Genomic DNA, 20842 nt, shown 5'->3' on the forward strand with positions numbered 1-20842 from the left:
TCGCCCTGGGGCAGCGCTTTGGCCTCGCGGAGCCCTCCTCGCTGGCCGGGACGCCACACACACATAAACACACACATAAACACACACACACACATAAACACACGCACACACGAACTCATCGGTCCCAGCAGCGACCCAAGGCTCGCTGTCGTCACTCCCCTCGTAGCCAGTGTCCCGCGGAAGAGGTCGGCCAGGAGCCCGTCAGCCCCGCGGCCTGGCGCGGCCGGTCCCTGCCCCGCGCACGCCCTCCGCCCGCGGGGCTGCCCCTGGGGGTGTCGGAGCCGACGGCACAGCGCAGGTGCAGCCCGGCTCTCCTCTCCTGGAGCCCCGAGGCACGGACGGACACGGTGCAGGGACAGAACGCCGCAGACTTTCTGAGGGACCGCTGGCACGAGCGGCTCCGCGGGCGGCGAGGGGCCAGCGCCGCACGCTGCGATTTAGGGCGTCGTTCTCCAAGTGAAGAGGCACCACCCGCCCCACAGAAGTGAGCGGGCAGCGGAGCCGCGCCGAGGGAGCGCGGGCAGAAAGCAGCGCGGCTGAAGAACCCCCCGTGTGCTCCTAGGCCGCGTCCTGAGGCGGGCGGAGCTGAGGCCGGGCGGGGGCCGCTGTCCCGGCGCCGGGTGGCAGGGACAGGGACACAGGGACAGGGACACAAAGAGGAACACAGACAGGAGCACAGCCAGCCACACGAGCTCAGGGACCGGGGACGTTGGCGAGCGGGCACGTGAGGGGACACCCACGCCTCTAGAGCGCGACCCACACAAACACAGCAGGCAAGAGAAAGAGAAGGAGCAGCGTTAAAAAACCGTGCCTTTCTAAAAAGGCACATGCAGAAATACAGGGTTTGGGTTTGTGGTTTGTTTGGGGATTTGTTTTGACCCTTTGTTTTGTTTTGATCTACCTGAAGATACCAAAGGACGAAGTGTCAAGGTGGTAATGTCAAGCATTTGTCTAAACTTCTACGAAGTCTTTACCTGGCCTGTGAGACATTTTAATAATGGTAGAAAAGTTTTGCTAAGAAGCAGCCAACAGGAACCCCCCCCCCCCAGCAGTTTAAAAATAAAATAAAAGCTTCTTTGGCAGGAACAGAAATAAGGCAAACATCCTTGTACTCCATTTATACCACTGCTGTGTAATCAAATAGCAACCCATACAGGGAGAGAACAATTTGCTATTCTGAAAGGGGAAGAATCAAAACAGAGTTTGTAGGCCTTAACTATTGTATCAATACACAGTGTGGATGCATCTTACTTCTGGTGTACAGAAACCTCCTGCCATATAAAGCTGTAAGGTTGATTTTGAGGGAGGAAATATGCTTACATTTCTTTTGGCCTTTGTGAAACACATAGCAAAAACGGGTCTCCATATAGTAGTGTGGCTTCACACATAAAGTTTAATATCATAGCATAATATGCCACATTCTTGTTTCTTTGACCTGAATTCCTAGTGAATGTACCATTTTTAAGCTGATGAAATACTGAAAAAAAATAGCAGTGTTCTATTAGCTTGGCACTGTGCTTTATTTTTTTTCTTTTTTTTTTGGTGGTAAGTTCAGAAATATTTAGTTCTTCCTCACACATACAGTCTTCTTTCCAAGCACTGTAACCCCATTTTGTTTCCATTCAAATTCAATTTCAACTCAATTTCAACTCCATTTTATCTGGCCTTCTATTTCTTGTGGACCCTGGAACAGAGAAGGCTTAAAAATGTAACAGTGGCTAACAAAGTTCAGAAAATCAATCATATCTCCATTTCAATCTGCCAGTATTCCTAGGCAAAACCATTTTAATTCACTATGCTGCCCTCTTTCTCCAGCAGTCAGTTGCACATACAGTTGGTAAGTGTATGCATCAGTTGCACTCTTTTTTTACCTGTAGCACACGGGCAATTTGTTGCCAGTGGTCATTATTAAATTATTATTTTAAAAGTCATAACAGTTGTCATTTTTTAGGAGGTTCATTTGTGGTTTTGGTTCAGTGAAGGCTTACCTCTGCTTTCTGCATAAATAACCCAGACGTACCAGGACTACAAAACCGACTATTCCAAATACACTGCCAATAACAATTACTTGTTTGATAGCTGAAAAACAGAGATCAACCACAAAAAAAAAAAAAACATGAAGACTTTGATATACATTTCTTCATAACCATTTGAATGCAATCATGACAATTTTTGAGATTGTACGTATGGTGTTAATTTTTCTGTTCTCTTTATTTGTGGAACTGCCTCCCTTGGCAGGGGGATTGGACTAAATGATGTCCAGAGGTCACTTCCAAGCCTTTACCCTTTCAGATTTTCTGATACTGGTAAAGATTAGGAACTCACAGAATTCCTACATTTGATTGTTAGGGCATGTGGCTGCAAAAGCTTTTTAACTCAAAGGGTGGCTAGTGGTTAATATGTAGTCAACTTTGTGAATGTGCAATATTGATGTAGAACTGTCAATCCCAACAGCTGAAATGTTTTTCAATCCTTATTCCACACTGTTTGATTACTTTAAATATTACCCCTATTTTGGCATTAAATTTTGAAACCAGCTTTGCTGCTTAATAATCTGCATAAAAGAGAAGTGACTGCTGATGTGGGTACACTGAACTGCATCAGAGGTTGAACTCACTAAGACAGGAAAAGTGTCAACTTGATTCTGTGACTGCCTAACAAGGACATCTGAAAGAGAGAAAAAAACAGATATGAAACAAATATTGAATAAAAATTATAATTTTGTTATTTATATATATATATATATTATTTATAATTTTCTTATTCTACTAAGGAGATTACCATGACGCATAAGAATATTTGTAAAAGCTAGGAGATGCAGCATGTGGAGTGAACTGTCTGGGAGAAACAATGATTCCTGCATTTTGTATCTGAGACTTAGTACATTGTGGCTGCATTTTTATCAGCCCTGCCTTCCATCACTTTGTCACACCTGCCCAAACCACAGCCTAGCACTCACAGTGATGGCAGAGTGACATAACAGACACTTCTGTGATCTTATAACAGAATATTCAGCTGCTAATTTGGTTTAGAGTGAAGTTTAAGGAAAGAAATGGGATACATAAGCTGTTTTACAAGCGTTGAACAACAACTTCTGAAGAAGGCTCAAAAGCTAATGTTTGGCTTACACATCCTTCACAGGGAGGCACCCAGTCTCTGCAGAGTGATGAGAACCCACCACTGGCTAAAGTAGTTAGTCCAGTAGTGATTTGCCTCTGTTGTGAAATCTTGGTGTTTGGAAAAAGCACAGAAGACTAATGAGATTTCTGACAGCTTTTCAAAATGAGCAGTATTTACACAGACCCTGAGCCTGGAAAAGGAAATTTAAAAGTGAATGGAGGAGGGGGAAAGAAGAGAAAATAGCCCAAAAGACAAACAAAACTAGATTGCCCTTAATATCACTGAATTATTGTCTGTCTCAAAAAGACTGTATGTACATATATTGCCACTATCTTATGATTTTTAGCTGGATATTGCATCTAAATGTATTAGAATCTCCTTTTTGGCTTTTTCTGGATGGTTTCTTTGTTTTTCCTCTTTGTGATATTCTGTGAAGAGAGTTTGCTGTGGTACTGGCAAGACTTGCTGTGGGATTGTAATTAGAAGCATAGCAAAATAATTATTAGCAGAGGATTTCCATGGAAACTTTAGTCCAAGGAAGCAAAACTCAAAAACAACAATACGCAGGCCCAACAACTTACTTTGTATTTGAAGTTTCAAAATTTTGAAATGGATTTTGTAAAATAACTGGCACTACATTTTCTTGTTTCCACCTCTTTTCCTATCCAATTTTCCTAGTCCCCATGCCTTTATTTCAGCTATTCTCTTTGGAAAATGGAAGCATAGAGCAGCTAAAAAACCTTGGTGATTTGCAAGACAGAGCTTGAATCTGATGTGCCACAAAACCGCAGCAAGTGTAAGCAAACACAGCACTGTAAAAAAATACACCTGTAAGTTTAGAATAACAGAGGGCTGGGCCCTGTGCTCCTGACCAGCATGAAAGAAATCAATTGAGAGAAATAATTTTTGAGAAAGTGTGTGTTTCATAGTTCACTCTCAAAGTAAAACTGTGACTGCTGATCACAGTGGCTAGGTCAGTGTCACCCATCTGGGCGCCCAGAAATTGAGAAGGGCTGTCCATAATTTTCCTGGTGTCAAGAAGGTTTTAGTCACAGGACTTGATAAAATGGATGTTGGTGAAACAGCAGCATTCTGCTGTGTAAAGAGAAAAACAATAAAGAAAACTGACCTCAGGAACAACAGATTTTGACAACAGGAGGATCTTTTTTGTACTGGAGGAGAGGCTCGGGGGCTGGACAATAGAGAAAATAGCCAAATAGAGATATAACAGAAAACTGGCACTAGATTTCAACTGTATCTTAAACCAGAGGCAGAAATGGGTTAGTGGAAAGCAAGAACTAGCTGTCCGTGGTATAAAAATATGAGAAATTTAGATATAAGTGAAAGGAACTTTGAACTGCATTGCCTCTTCTCTGTAGAGACTTGGGCCTATCAATAAAACAGCCTTCTCAGAAAACACTGACATCTAGCAGAGCAGCTTGTGGAAAAAGGAGAAACAAGGCTAGATACAAATGCCATTATTAGGGCATAGCAGCAAGAAAAAAAAGAGTGGAGAAATTTGTATTTTATATTGTGTTGATCAGTTGTTGGTATTGTCAGTATCCTGCTGCTGTGGACAGTACTTCCATACTCCAACTTCCTGAGGCTAATAAAAACGGTCAGTTTTGGTCCACATTGCAAGTTAACTGGAACACCAAATATCAAACAGTAAGGAAGATCTCTGTTGCAATCAGATCAATAAAATTCTTTCACACCTCGTTTTTCTTTGTCATCTTTCAGGAAAGCATTGGCAAACACTGTGGGTTTTGTTTGCTCATCCAAAAAGCTGCATCATATCTCCATCATTCTGAATGCAATCAATCACTGCATATCTTCCAGCTCCTTTCCTCTCATCTCACAGGGCTGCCTTTCTGTCCCCCTTTTCTTTAGCTAGTGTAAATGTCAGCATCTGTTTTGCTTATTGAGACTGACTGGCTCTTATCCAGTATGTATGTGGTTGATGGCAGCAGTGGAAAAATATTCTTAGCTTTCAGCTTGGCAGAATGTTTTGCCACTGCCTTTTTAAGATCCGGCCTTTGCAAATTTTTCTGCTGCCCAAACTCACTGCAGTTCATCTTAAAAATATTACTAATTTCAGAACTACACTGGAAATGTATAAGAAATTGGTACAGGCCTGCAGAAGCTGATGAAATGTGCCAGCATGACAGGAATTCGTTGCTGATGTGAAATGCACTTTCCACATTTCTTTGGAAGGGTCTTAGAATGGAGAATCTGTTAGTATGAATTATTTGATGAGTGCTTTTGGGAACTATTAACTCAGCATTAAAAGTGCTTCAACATGCCATCTGGCCTTGCATCACCCTGGTGCTTTGAAATATTGCCATCTTGAGGACATTTGGAGTGTATGTGGTGAGTGAATAAAAAGAAAATTTTGGGCCATTTTCTGTAAATCATAGAGACACACTGTGCTACTAAACCCAACAGTCCCAGGCTAATTGATAATCTATTAGTAGTAACACAAGAGGGGTAATAAATCTATGTTATTTCTACTTAATACTATTGCATCATTCACAATATTTTTACTGCTATACAATAATATAATTATATTTTGAGATAACATAATCTTTTAGGAAAAGAGCGAAAGTTTTCAACAAGTGTGGGCTGTGTCTGCTCTCGAACCACAGGATCACAGAATGGTTGAGGTGGGATGGGACCTCTGGAGGTCATTTTGTCCAACTCCCCTGTTCAAGCAGGACTACCCAGAATGAGTCACCCAGGACCATGACCTGACAATTTTTTAATATCTCCAGGGAGGGAGACTCTGTAACTTCTCGGGGAAAGCCGTGCCAGTGCTCAATCATAATCACAGTAAAAAAGGGGTTTCTGATGTTCAGAGGGAAGCTTCTCTGTTTCAGAGCATGCCTGTGCCCTCAGGTCTTGTCCCTGGGCACCACTGAAAAAAGCCTGGCTCCATCCTCTCTTCATCCACCCTTCAGGTACCTGTACCCATTGATAAAACAAAAACTTTCAAACCTCCACCAAAATGCACAAAAACACCATAAATCACCTGTTATTTAGATTTGAATAATAGTTTTTCTGGAAATTCAGACATCTCATGTCCAGTGTTTAACCAAGTAAGAAAAGTTGCTTTTGTCAAGGGCCATCAGGGTATACTGAGATTGTCTTGTCCTTGACAATGATATTTTAGTGACAACAAGTGATATCTAAAAGACAACAGACCTGTTACTGGGCTGCACTGGGGTGTCTCTCCTGACCAGGTCCCTGAGATTTGGCAAGTTCTTTCCTGTGACCCCTTGAGTTCATAGCCCTCATTGCAGGTGAAATTGATGGTTGAGCCCTGCAGGTACTTAGTATCATTCTTTCTTCCATTGGTTGGATGATCCAGCCAGCCACAAGAGACCACTAATAAAAGAGACATATCTGGTTAGAGTATTTAGGATTTGGACCAGCAAATCTCCATTACAATGATTCAAATTCCATTTTAGTGGAAAAAACAAAGATTTTTAGGCTATCTGAAAGATGATACTTCCCTCTACTTTTAAAAATTATTTCAAAGTCCAAGAAAGACAGCTTAATGCATATAAAATGAAGATAAACTTTCTATGCTGTGGTGTTATAGTGGAAGAAATGGAAAGAAATTTGTTTTGAGTTTACCTAAGTATTCTATCAGTACAGAGTTTTCCTGGTACAAGGATGATTCCCCACGATCAGATTATTTATAGGTGCATGAACCTACAGTTAAGCAAAGCCTCCTCAAACAGTGTTAACTCTTTCAATGCCCTGTAGAAATAACTGTAGTGATGCTCCCTATGGGCTGTTCACTTAAGGTTTGGACTTGATGATCTCAGTGGGTCCCTTCCAACTCAGAATATCCTGTTTTTCTGTAATGATGTTTTGTGGAATGTTGTATCACCTGGCTCTAGATGTTCCACCATCTGCTTGTGATTCTGATGGGAAAGTCTTGTGGAACTTCCCACTTGAAGGTTTCTTGTTGTCAGGACATCGAATCTGCAGAATGGGTCAGAGCCACAGCGTGAGACCATCTCTTCTACCAGGGGGTCAGCAGGGTCTTCATAAGGGGAGAACACAGGCAGAAAGGAAGCATTGTGCTTCTCCCCATAAAAGAAACTGTTCAGCAAGAACTCCGTGTCATAAGTAAAGAGAGAACTTCCATTTTCAACAGCCCCTTGGGAGACAGAGAAAGAAAGAGAGATTCATATGTAACATTGCCAGCATAGACCACATTCTGCTACTAATCCAAGTGTTTATGTACAGAAATGTAGCTAGAGCTGGAAGAGATATAGGAAGCCCTACAGCATCCTTCCAGCTCAAGATTATTTTCCTTTTCATATGCAACATCGTAACTTAGCACCAAAGTTGGTGTTTATTTAACCTGCTGTTCGACCATTTTCTTAAAATTGGATCCAAATAATTGTGTAGCTATGATTTTCCATTAAGATGGTTTTATGTGCCTCCTAGCAAAATGGTGACAAAAGAGCTACCTAAAGCAACCATTATAAGCAACACAGATCTTGGGACTCTGTGTCCCTAAATTCAGAAGTCTGCCATGGTCCTGCTCTTTTTTTTTTTTTTTCATTCTGTTGTATCAGAAACTTCCTGAGGCTGATGCAGTGAGACTTTTCAGTATCATCTGAACCCTGGAGCATGGTTACACTGTGCTCAATACAGAGATCAACTGGTAGCCAGAGGGTATTTTGCATTATGTTTCTGGCCCATCTCCTAACCTGATGTCAGAAGGAGTGCTGACCAATCTAATGCTGCAGATTAAATAGAGCAGCTTAATCACTCATTAAATGATAGGACCCATTCTTTTATACGCCCTCTACTTTAAAGAGACAATTACTAAATTGTGATTTAATAAATGATTTTTTTAAATTGTCAGAGTGGCACATGATGAAAACATTGCTAACATTCTGGGAAAAGATAGCTGGCCCTGGCTTTTGCTGTACTCTGTAACACTGTAGTCTGCTGATGCTGTGTTGAGCTGACCATAGTAGATGGTATTCTGAAAGTGTAACCTGTGAAATACGAGGTCTGACTTTTGGTGGGACAAAGTGCTGAACACTCCATCATAGCTCTGTTTTCACTCCCCATGTGGGTAGAGAAGGGCATACTTCTCTTACTCCCTTCTCTTCCCCCAGTACTGGTTGCTTGGCACAGACTTAACTTCCTAGTCCTTAAATCATGAGCTGTTTTGAATTTGTAAAAAAAAATGTAGTAATAGACCAGAGAAATTACTTACAGCTAGCTCCAAACCCAAACACCTGCTGGGGACTTGCATGAACTGACAAGGTGGTTTTGTTCTTGAAGGTGTAGTCATCCTCTGGATTGTCATTCATTACCCCAAAGAGACCCCATGTGTGATTCATAAACTTCTCTGGGAGCAGAACTGTCAGGGTCAGAAGTCCTCCGCTTCCCCTTATTTCCACTCCAGACCCAGAAGAGAACATCACTGTGATGTTCTGATCAGGCGTAGAATAGAGAAAGAGACCTAAAAAAATGAGAAGAAGAGGACAAAATAGCTAATTATCCACAGTGAAAAAACTGTTGTGTTTTAGCATCAGTTAAAATCATAATTTTTAACCATTTTTCATACAGGTTTTCCTCCCTTCCACTCTAAGCTGCACTCTAAGAAGCATTTAAAGGGAAGCCACACCTTCACACTACAGTTGTGATAAGAAGGCCACTAGAGAGTGGTAGCAAAGAAAGGCCCAGTGTTGATACAAGATGCCTCCTGCCAGTGTCCCAGACCAGAAGCTTAAAGACATGAGATGTCTACATCAGAGAGGCTGTGAGCTGGAATCAGCTCTCAGTGGTCACACTTTTCCTCTCCTCCCTTTTCTTGTCAACATCTCCCTAATATGGCTTTTTTTCCAGGCCCCCTCAATGTCCCTTCCAATTTTTTCCCTCCCTGTATCTCTGCTTCTGCAGCTCCTTGTCAGTGTAGCTCTCCCTCAACTCTTCAGCCATGTGAAGAATACTAATTGCTAGCCACAGAAATTTTCTTCTGCTGAATAGGGGGTTTACTGGTAAAATTGAAGTGATGTATGATGAGTATTTGTCAAATGATCATAAGGACTAATCAAACGATCACAGCCCCGTTGGACAAAAAGTCAACTTTTTATAGTCTTTTTGGCAGGAGAATAGAGGAATAATATCTGACCTATTGACAGAACTCCCAATAGGTAAATTTGGAATTCAGTTATATTTACATATATATTTTAGTTATATTTCACTAGATTTCATTTTATTTGGTAGGCCTCGTTGCATTAGATGCAGTAAGCTCAAAGCAGAATGTAGAGGACAGAGTTTTTAATTCCATTCACTGTCCACAGGATGAGAAGGAAAACCATTGCTCTGCAAACAAAAGAGCACATAGAAAACATGGACATTGAAGTCACCTGTTAAGACATTTCAAAAAAGGATGCTGAAAAGGGAGTTGAAATGTATGTACCTGGAGATATTTTTAGCTGTCCGTGGGTTGCATCAGAATAGAACTGCTTACAACAAGGCTGATAAGTGTAACTAACCTTTCAAGTCCAGCCAAGTTTGTTCAGAGAAGCTGAGAACCCTCTGGTTCAAGAGGACCTCCAGATTCAAATCCTCAGAGTAGCGCACTTCAATCACATCAGAGTTGTTCTCCTGCATGGCCACTGCAGACAAGCTTGTCCCCTGAGCCTCAGTTCCTTCCAAATAAAAAACCCCACAAAAAAACCAAATCAACAATGCTATCCAACTGCATCAGCTGGCAGCTGTGCCTATTGCTGGCCTTATGCCTCTGCATTGAGAATGGACATGGAGAGAAGATTATTTTTTTTTTTGAGCTCTTGAACACAGTAGAAAACCTTACACTTTCATTTCTCACACCCAATAAAACTAGCAATTAAACTTTGATTGGGAAGTTTTTCCTGAAGATGTTATCTGCATTCTGATTATCTTCAGAATGCTGACCATTCACAAATGGCCAAAAAAGAAGACTGGAGATGACAGGAGGATTGCTGCAAAGTGCAAATCAAGCAAGCTCAGAAGCTCTGATTCCTCTCTTACCAACTTACCATTGGGAAAGCGTGCCTGCTGTGTCCTCCCTTGCACTGTCAGGGATGTGAGATCAGACTCTACCAGTGTGTATTCTCCTAGGCCATTGAAGGTGAAGTTCAGACCATCAAATGTAAAGAAATGAGGATCGCCAAAAGCAGATGCTATTTTAAAAGCAAAAAGATAATTAAGAGCAAGCAAAAATCACAATCTATTACCCCTCAAGTTCATGAGAAAGGAAAGAGGCTAGAAGTCTGTGTCACATGCAGTATAGGAGATTTGGACATGAATACAGGGCTGTTGCCTTATCTTCACATCCATATCCTTTTCACCCTTATTCCCTTTTGCCTTTCCAACTTCCACGCAAATTGTTCCAAATTGCTTCTAATTTATCTTCTTTTGTATGCTTTAATCTCTATAGTAACTAATACAATGCACCTTGCCATCAAGTTGTGTTTTCACAAATTCATATTCATTTTCAAATTCATATAAAACCCTGCTTCTGCCAATATTTTTGATGGGGTTTCTTTATTCATTCATGACCCCTAACCACCTCATGCAATGCCCTCTACAGTTTTTTTCTTTTCTCCTGATTAAAACTGCTGCCTCTTTGCACTTCTTTATGGGAGTCCAAGTCCTTCTGGACACCTCAGTATCTCAGCAGTATAGAAGGCAAAACATGTGGCAGCAATAGAGGTATGGCAAGGCTTGAAGAGTGAGTTAAAAGCAAGCAGGAGAAAAAAAAGACACATTGTAAATTGTAAAACTTTCTTTTTTGATATGAATATTTCTCACCATGATAGTTTTTCTAGCTAATTTCTAGCTGTCATTAACCACCTCTAACCACCTTTTTTCTGAAGAAGTCCACACTGATGATACAAAGTGGTGGACGTTGACTATTATGCTTTGACTACTTAGGTTCTAGGGGTGAGTGAGATGTTCAACAGCAGAAAATCTTGCAGCACAATTAAAAAACACATACAGGTTTTGTAAATGATAGATCAATAGAAACTTTCCATGGAATTTTTCCACAGGACATTATACCCTCACCACTGTCAAGTCATATATGCACACATACAAATATTCTAAAAGCCAACACTGCACCAAAAATGTCCATAATTTTGAAATTTTGGAGCCCTTACCAGCTCGGGGCGGGCGGTACGTCCTGCAGTCACTAGAGGGCCTCCTTTTCATGTAGAAGTCACAGTTATCAGACCACAGGCAGCAGTAATAGAAGCTGATAACATCATAAAGCCAATGGGAAAAGCCAGGTATCCGGGGAGGCTTCAGGAAAGGTGGTGAGCCCCAGTCATGCCCTCGATCAGGTGTGCTGCCTCCAGTGGAGTCGTGTGTGAGGATTTGGGTTCCCGTGGAGTCATAGCAGCACTGCTGTCCAGCCCCATACTGGGGACTGATAAGAAAAGCAGCAAGAAAATAGTAATTTAACTCTGTGGGGTCCATTTCTATTTAGGGGTTACTTATTGCCTTTTTGTGGATACAGCTAAATATTTTGGTTGCCAGGCTTTATCTGATATCCAGTTAGACTTCACCCCTTACTTCTGTGATGCTGCTGTCGCTGAGATGAAAAGATTAATCCAAAAAATGCAGTTTAAAAGTTTTACTTTACCTGGCTTGGATGGCTCTTACACAATGCACAGCACCAGGATGGTAAGTACACACACTTCCCTTTTCAATGTCACAGCCGTAATCTGTCTGAAAAAGATCAACATTCACCCTTAATGGGGTTCTTTCCTCATTGTCCTTTCTGTTCTTACATTCTGTTCCCACCCTTTGTATCTGATGTATGTGTAAAGTTGACATGAACTGGTTGTGTGTTGAGTAGCATGGAATGATAGGAAAATGATGAATTTAATACTGGTCTGGAGCAACATCTCTGACCTGAATATTTTGCAGTCTTTTACAACAGACCTTGAAGAATAAATACAGCCAGATGTGGATTCAACTGTAAGTGTACAACAAACACAGACACAACAAAGTAAATGTTTATCCTATGTTCTTAGACAGTGGTAGTAGATCTATTTTTTGTCTTTACAAGATTTGAACTGTACACATCATGTTTTGAGCTTCATAACCAGAATAGTAACAAGGTTTACCCAACTTTTTTTTTTTTAATGCATAAACACGTGCCACCATTTGATATCATAAATATAAGAGGAAGTCACTCTCATCTGGTCCTCAGATCAGCAGTGTAAGTGAAAGTGTAGACTGAATGGCAATTGATTTCTTAGCTTTTGTCAGCTCCTTGATAACAGTAAAGGTGAGAAGGAGGAAGGAAGCAGGATAAAAGAAATAATGGATTCACAGCTCTGGGCTCAAGCTCTGAAGTGCAAGGCAGAAGGATTTGCAGCACAGCATGATAAACAAGGCAGAAATAGTTTGCTACAGCATGGGATATCACCTTCAAACACAGACTACTGTCTTGTAGGATCTCGAGGAACTCACCCCTGCTCCCAGCTCCACAGAGTGTTTTCAGTCTAACATTGGAACTACTGCTTTAATTCCCTGTTTGAATGTAACTGCCATCTCCTATCCTGTCGGCACTTTTATTCATACTACCTGGATAAGCTGTATTTACCTCTGTAACTTGATATGCCACTTGGGCAAATCTAAGTATAACTTAATTTTCTTGTAATGGTGTTAAGAGAGGGAACAGGGGTGTGTGTGGAGTTTGGCACTACTTAAGCTTCTACCTGGAATTTTAATAAGCCAGAGGGATCAATTAATAACTTACATGAAACCTGCCAGTGTCAGCTCTTGCCTGTGCCAAGGTGCAAGGGCAGTCTATAATTTCTTTCAAGAAGTTTGGAAGCAACTCTTCCTTTCTGTCCCATTCGATACATTTTGCAGTTGCCCATGCATTTGGGTCATTTCTGAAGTCCTTCTCAAGGTGCCAAGCCAATGCATGTTCTGAGCTCCAGATCGATGGAATGTTGCTGGAAAAATAAAAAAGAAAAAGAAAAGAAACAAAAAATACATCTGATACAAGCACTATTTTGACAGTAGCACTGTGGCTCAATTGCTAATTATAATTACAAAGTGTCTTTTGACTTTCAAGTTATTTCATTGCAAAGCCCACTGCTTTCTTTTTCCTTCAAAAAGTTACAGGAAATCAAATTTTCCAAATTCAGGAGGTGACAGGACAGCATGCAGCAAGTATGCAATAATCATTCTGACTTACATGGATCCTTTTAGAGGCAGGTTTTCTATTCATGCCTTTTGACACTGTAATTTCATTTAGGCCAGAATGGAGAATATCTGGATTCTTTAACAAAAAATAACAACTGCACCTCAGTAATATCAGGACTAGTGGCTACAGAAACTGTTCAGAATCCTTGAAATGTTCCACTCTGCTTTTCCCCCATGAAAAATTATCATATGCAAAGTGTAATTAAAAACCCTCTAGAAGGATAAAAGGTTATTCTTCTCTGGCTAGCAACTCCTAAATGTTAAAAAAGGTTCAGATGTATTGGCAATATGTTGTAACACTGAAGAGGTGGCATTTATATACACACAGAATCTACACCATCTACATAAAATCTGCAGATGAGAAGAACTGTGGAGGAATATCCATGGAACACTTACATAGGTAGTTCACTAAAAATCATAGGGAAATATGCAATGAAACAAAAGGAAATGGGCATAAAATTTGAAGGAATGCAAAGTGCTGATAACACACCAGTGTTTTAGCTCCTGCTGAGCAGTGCTGGCACAATGTCAAGGTCTTCTCTGCTTCTCATGCAGCCCCCAGGTAGAAAGCCAGGAGGGAACACAGCCATGACAGCCAACCCAGGCTGACCAAAGGGATATTCTATGTCCTAGACCATCATGTCCATCAATAAAACTGCAGGAGTGTTTTACCAAAGCAGCCCTTACTGGGTGACCAAGAGTGCATCAGTCTGCTTGTGGCAGACTTCATGATTCTTCCTCCATGCTCCTCTTTACTTTGTAAACTGTCTTTATGTTGACTCATTAATTTTTATTACTTTTGACCTTCCAGTTTTTTCCTCATTTTTTTCACATGAAATGGAGCCTGAATCTCAGTTTTGAATGCCAAAGGAAACAACTTATAAGGTAGCCATTATTATTATTATTATTATTATTATTATTATTATTATTATTACTAAATGTTGCGATGCACTTGCCTCTGCCCGTCAAAATAGTTGCTGGGTATAATTCTCAAAATTCCAAAGTGCCATGTACTGTAATTTCCCTCTGCAGGTACAGGAATGAAAGAATATTTCCCTGTATTGGGAATTTCTCTTGCCAAAGTATAAAGGTATTTCCATTCAGCCATCCAGTTTTGTGAATAACTGTCACCTGTCAGATAGAGGAAGAAAATGGTTTTGGATGATGAAAAAGAACAATTGCCACAAAACTGAAATTAGATGTGTCCACCCATAGGTAAATGAAGAGGAAAAGCTGACATTATTGTCATCAGCTATTTATACTTACAGGTCTCTTCTTGAGGCCTCAGTGAAAGAGATCACAAGCTGTGCAGAGCTCTGCACATAAGTTATGTGTGTGGTAAATGCTTGTGTACAGGTGGGGAAAAGGTCACTTTACCTGTTTCCTGGTATCCCCAGACTTCTATGTTGACGTGGGTTGCTGCTGCAAGTGTCTGGTGTGTCCAGTTAAGAGTTAAGTTCCCACCAGTGTTGGGGGTGCCATAGTATTGCCATTTTGTCTCATTTACCAATGTGCATTTTTCTTCATCTGAAACTTTGCTGTGATGTACTGCATTGCAGAGCAGAAAAAGAGGGCTAATGACATTTTGGCTTTGCATAGTCCTGAAAAAGTGCTACTATATTATATAAGATTTAGCAGTATTTCCCCTGGGTTTGTTTTATACAGCACAGGATGCATGACATGAAAAGAATAAGCTGAAGCTGAGAGAATGCAACCCTTACTGATACTTGCAGTCCTTAGATTGCAACATCACAATGCAATTATTTGAAGAGGGGACAAAAAGGGATAGAAGTAAAGATGAAGTGGGAACTGTTTTGGTCAACTTCATTTTTAAGCAGGATTTTTATCAGTTAATGCTGCTGCTACTACTCAATTGCTGGGAAAGATCATCTCTCAAAAGATGAATTAACATGAGGCCAGCAAGGCTTTCTTTTCTGAGGCCTCTTAAGGAAGAATGAAACTGATCAAAAGTAAAGACTTATATACTCTTGCATGTATGGAGGAGGAATATAGGAAAAAGAGGGATGCTGTAGATTTAAGTAACCTGATAACCAAGTTCCAGAATAGGGAAAAGTTGACCCATCATCTGTAGAAACTTCAAGAGGGATGAAACCGGTCTCATAAAGCAATGGGGAGATGCAGTGGGCTTTTCCATCCTTGTCAACATAGCCACTGGTTATGATATGCTGCTTGAACCTGTAGATGTTGAAGACAATTTTCAGTGTCACCATAGATAGAAGGAAAAATCTTCATGTGTTTCAACAAGCAGCCTTATACCATGTGTGTATCATTTCAAGTCTGGGGCTGTTTTGCTTGTAGCAGGGGAATATAAACTGGAAAAATCTGCTGATTACATCAATGTGAATTCTGCTGTGAACTGCACAAATATACAGCAATCCACAAACCTTCAATTTGATGTTTAATTACTAGGGGGGAGACATGGTAAATCAGCAACAAAGGGGCAATGGGAAGAGTAAGATAATGTTATAACATTAGTAGGATTACAGGGTGGCTAACAATGAGCATGATGCAGAGTTATTGCAAATTTCTGATTTGTTTGGGTTTTTTTCTCCTAGTAAGTCCTGTGAAGGCAACAAAAGTAATTTCATGCTGTTCTAGAATTTCTGTTGCAAAGATTAACTCAGGATGCATTTCTTGTTATTTAACCATTTGATTCCAGTTAGAGCTCTTGCCCAGTGTCCTAGGGTATAACCCCACCTTTGACTCTTCAAGACTGATATATGAGGACTGCATATCTACTTCAAGTATCAGAGGGATCTGGGGCCTGCCAGGAAATAGTACCTTTGCTTGTCTGAAATTTGCCTTGGCTATGATTATGTAACCCTGCAGGTACTTCAAGGTACACATTTGTGTTCTACAGAATGAATGTCTTGGTCAAAGGTTTTCCAAATAAAGAATTGAAAACCTTTTCAGGTACTGCTACCCAGATGGGAAGGACTCCAAAATCTCACTCAGAACCTTCTGTGGAAATAATAGCACAACATTGGGGTCATCAAAATTCAGTGTACTGTATGTATTGCACGTGCCACGTGCACCTAAGTGTGATACAGGCTGACACATTTAGGATTCACAGCTTTCTCTTACAGGAACAACATCAGGCATCTTACCTACATTTCTATTTTGCTGTTTTCTCACTCAGATTAAGAAATAAGTACTTCTTTCCCACAAAGGGAAATGCTAAAGAAATATTGACAATCAAGTGCCCTGAAAGGAAACTCTTTTCAAAAAGTCACTGTTTAATATGTTAAGGGAAGAATGAGCAGAATGATGATTGTACCACACAATAACTCAACCCAAAAGAAAAAATTCTGTGTAGAAATACAGTTAGCAGGTATCCTTGAAGGTGAGGGTGAGCAGAACTTTTGTACATTTCAGGATTCCAACAACTTTATAAAGTTGTCAGTCCTGTGTAGACTGGTTTTGTTTTGTGGTAATTGTCTATTGTTGGAGAGTGAGGTTTTGAAGTTTTGCCTCCCTTTGGCAGACGAATATAAAATCATGGCTCACCTGCATTGTAGCACAGAAGAGGCCGTAAGAGTTGTGTTGCTAATCAAAAAGTCTTTGCCTCCCATAAGAGATCCTGAGTATGGAGAAATTTGAAGACAAAATTCTGTGTAATCAGGACAGCATATCCCCAAGGACTGGCATGTCACCTGGCAAGAACAGGTACCAAGCAACTCCCCACATCGGTGTGCACAAGAGTCTTGAGCTCCTTGTTAAAGGAAGAAAAAAAAGGACTCAGGAATGTTATTAAACTCTTCTAGATGTTCTCTGAAGCATGAGTACATCATCCAAAGGACTGCTGTAAGTAAATAAAACAGGCTGGTTACATTAGTCAAGGACTGTATTTAGGTGAAGGCTGTAAGCACCTGCATATTAAGGTTGCTCCATTTTGAACAGCAAAATACACTTATTTACCTCCCAGCCACTACATCATTTCATTAATTCCATGGGTATTTTTACATATAATAGACAGATAAATCTTCAGAGTAGCCCCTCAGTGAATGTCACTAATTACATTTATTTTTGAGATTAAGTCTTAAATATACCAGAACAGCACCCCCCCCCCCACCATCAGCCTCACATGGGAATCAGTAAGAATGAAAGGCCAGTGCTCTTTGAAAGTTAACATCATCAACAAAATGGGCTCCAACACAAGTTTATTAAGAGCTACTGAAATGTCTTTGTTTTGTGCATTTCATTTGAGTCTGGCCTTAAAAAGGCAGGTGTTATGAGCCCTGGGTACACAGACAGGTGAGTAGGTTCTTGGCTTACAGACTATGAGTAATTACTGGACATCACCTGGAAAGCTACAAAACAAATAGAACAGTGAGAAGACGACAGACATTACAGTAACACTGTCAAGAATAGCTGGATTTCACCCCCAGTTAAGGGGGAGTGAAGTGAGATGGACAAGCTGCACAGACAGCTGGGAGCACTGAGGACCTTTAGGGAAGTGGAATCTTACAAGGATAACACTGCTCGGGAACTATATCAAGAATACCATGCAATGCTGAGATGATGTAGGTAAGTACCAGAAATCCTAAATTTGGACATGGATCTTGTAAAATTGGAACCAATTATGAAAAAGCAACTAAGGGACCATTGATTATTTGGGAGGACACGAGGAAAAAGAAAGGCAGGGATCAAGGTAGGTGGTGAAGAACAAGCACAGGAAAATACAAAGAAGGTAAGTAAAAACACTTGTTCAACATGGGAAACTATAAAGTTTTTCCTGTCTTTAAATACATTTACTGCATTCTCCAGATTGCCTGTTTACTTACAGAAGAGATCCACTGACCTGCTGGAAATTATAGAGGAAGAAAATTACACCAGGCAGGTAAAAGTTGGCCTGTGTACCTTTGCTTTAGCTTGTAAAGGTGGTATCAGCAATTTCTTACCAAGCTGTGTATTCTGAAGTAGAGAAGTCAAAAAAGTTTGCAGTTAAAAGCAGCAAAATACTGAAAATCACTCACCTGCATTCCAAAGAGCGGTGAGGGAGGAGAGAATGAAGAAAGAAACATCTAAGCCAATGAATTTCATATTTTGTCCAGATGATTCAGGATGGCTGATTGTGGTAGTCTTCGTGCTAGTCTGGAAAAGCCTTTAACAGAAACAGGTGTCCAGAAATAAACAAGATTCTCGCTGTTCAAAGGTTTGTTTTAAATTACTGAAGCAAAACAAATTGAATGAAATGCTCCATTTCAGAGGTCATCTCCAATCAAGGGAAAGATAGAAGGGGAAAGAGTCACTGCAACTCCTTCACATTAATAGTCATGCTTTTCTGAAGGTAGATGTTTATTGTTTTACAAGCACTTCTGCTTCAAAGTTCAGGGCCATGGGGTCACTGGCATAAGTTCTATACTTTAATTTTGCTGGAGGAACTAAAACCTGTTATCACTTAGAAGAATGATAAGGAATACATGCTGACAGTACAGTTTTGTTCAGAAGAAAATCAGATATTGAGGAAGCATGTTTACTGCACTATGTGTGACAGCATGAGGGTTGATTTAAATGAAGGTAGGACCCATCCTTTTCCCTAATTTTAAGGGGTTAAGTTGAAGGAAACTCACCCTTTTTCATCATTTTAAGGGCTTAAATCAGGGGGTTCATTTCAGGGCACTTCTATCTGTTCCCCAGCAGCACGTCTCTTGTGTGGGAGCAATCCCTGGATTGATGCAATTTTGGAGGTGGAATCGAAATTCCTGCAATGGGATCCAGAAGGAGAACGCCAGCTCTTTTCCATAGGAAGGAAAACACGTAGCCCCAGTGTTCCAGGTGCAGGTACAGGCTGTCCTGGGGACGCAAAGGCTCCCAAGTCCTCTCTGTCCTGGCAGCTTTTGTCTGGGAGCAATCTTCGGACGTGTTGGATTTTGTGGGTGGGATCTGAGCGACATGAGCAGTGCCTTAAACGACTCGCTGGTGTCACCTGGTGACATAGAGCGCTACTGCAAAGCAGAAATGAGCCCATGGGCGGCGTTTGCAAGAGAAATTCGTGCTCAGGAACTGCAAACCATCACACTTGTATAGGAACAAGAAACTGCAGGCTGGAGCCGGGCTCTGAAAGCAAGGGAGCTGAAACTGTTTCCTTGGGTAAAGCCGTATGTAGAAAATCCATTTTTGTCTCGTCAGTCTGGGTCTGTACGACTGAGTCTTTGCAATCAAGAGAGTTGTTAGTAATGCTAGTAACTTAAATCTCTCAAATGTTGTTATATCTCAGACAACTGGGCCAGCACTGAGCTACTCCCATGTGCCTGGAGGGCGTTGGGGAGGGGCAAGATGATGTCCCACTTCTGCCTGGAAAAAATGGCAAGAAAATAAAAAATAGTTTCCCTTGTCTCTCTCTGACCCGTAACCAAAGCAGTTTTGTAGGACGACATGGATACCACTGTTCTCCCCCAGTTTGGGTAAAATATTTATATAGTTTATAAATATTCCCTTTCCCCGCTCCTCAGCCCTTCACTGCACATAGAGCAGATTCACTCCATCCTTTGCTCCCAACACCTCCTTTCCAGCCCAAATCCCAGTTCTCACAAGCACAAACTAAACAGACCTAAGGCATTGGTTTGATCATTGCCTGGTATTCCCAGCTCCATGTTCCCTGGATTGCTCAAGCAAACACTCACAGCAGTCCCACCTCAGCACAGAGACTGTTCTCAGACTAAGCCCATCACCAGTGCTGGTGGTTCAGATAACCTACATCAAAGATGTAGGAGCAGCAATGCTGGGGCCCTGCCAGGGTGGCCTTGGCATGGCTTTTTCAGTGCCAGTGGAACCTAAGCCTAGCCCCAATTCTCACAAAAAAGAATGCCTTGTTTAGGCTGGTGAGTCCTCTACTGGAAGAGAGGGAAGGAATGCACTTCCTTAGTCTCTCTTGGAACACTTTTATTATCATGCACAACCAGGATAAACAAGTGAGATTAGAAACCCTCTAGGCAAAATCCGTGCTCAGGCGAGTAGAGCTTTGCATGTCCCATACTAATCCTGCTCTACAAAGCACATTCCAAACATTTGGCACCTCCAGCATTTATAGGAATGAAGGAAGTCATGTCCCTACTGGCCTTCACCTCCTTTGGGGTATAGATGGGCCCTACCTCTCAAAGCTCTTTGCCCAGTGAGCCTGCCAGGGAAGCAATCTCATGGCTGCCCTTGGAACCTGTCTCTAAGTACTTTCATTCTGGCAGGATGATGTAGTGGAGCCTGGCTGTTATTCCTACCCCCTGGGTCACACAAGATAGCAGTGACGTGATGGAAGAACTTGGGCTCTGTCACCACAACTCATCTGTCACTGTCCCCTGAGCTCTGCAGCAGACCTGGTGTCACTCTGGTGTGGAGGGGGATGGTCCCAGTGCTGCTCCACTGCCCACAGCAGGAGCTGTTTCTCATTACGAAAGTGAAATGCTTTTTTTTCCACCCTGCCAAAGGCCATCTGTCTATTTACTTGCTGTTGTCCACC

The 20842-nt window shown here is 41.3% G+C and overlaps 1 protein-coding gene across 1 annotated transcript; it reads right to left on the reverse strand.

Moving 5' to 3' along the window:
- Window positions 1-151: 151 nt before the first annotated feature.
- On the reverse strand, window positions 152-18429 carry SUSD2 (sushi domain containing 2). The gene is made up of 15 exons (XM_062504670.1): window positions 18363-18429; window positions 16894-17098; window positions 15410-15561; window positions 14743-14913; window positions 14322-14496; window positions 12911-13112; window positions 11786-11871; window positions 11301-11569; window positions 10179-10322; window positions 9654-9809; window positions 8366-8614; window positions 7016-7288; window positions 6322-6504; window positions 1989-2079; window positions 152-815 (listed from the first exon to the last, which is right to left on the reverse strand). The coding sequence occupies exons 1-15, from the start codon at window positions 18427-18429 to the stop codon at window positions 152-154; spliced, it is 3087 nt and encodes a 1028-aa protein (XP_062360654.1).
- Window positions 18430-20842: the final 2413 nt, after the last annotated feature.

The sequence above is a fragment of the Cinclus cinclus genome, chromosome 17, assembly GCF_963662255.1.
Source record: "Cinclus cinclus chromosome 17, bCinCin1.1, whole genome shotgun sequence".
Taxonomy (NCBI): Eukaryota; Metazoa; Chordata; class Aves; order Passeriformes; family Cinclidae; genus Cinclus; species Cinclus cinclus.

Excerpts from the sequence above, each read along its gene's own strand:
- SUSD2 (XM_062504670.1), bottom strand. The coding sequence starts at position 18,429 with ATGAAATTCATTGGCTTAGATGTTTCTTTCTTCATTCTCTCCTCCCTC. Across the intron at positions 14,497-14,742 it reads CTGGGGATACCAGGAAACAG|GTGACAGTTATTCACAAAAC; the intron begins GTAAAGTGACCT and ends TCTATCTGACAG. Across the intron at positions 2,080-6,321 it reads CCAGTGCAGCCCAGTAACAG|CTATCAAACAAGTAATTGTT; the intron begins GTCTGTTGTCTT and ends TCTGTTTTTCAG.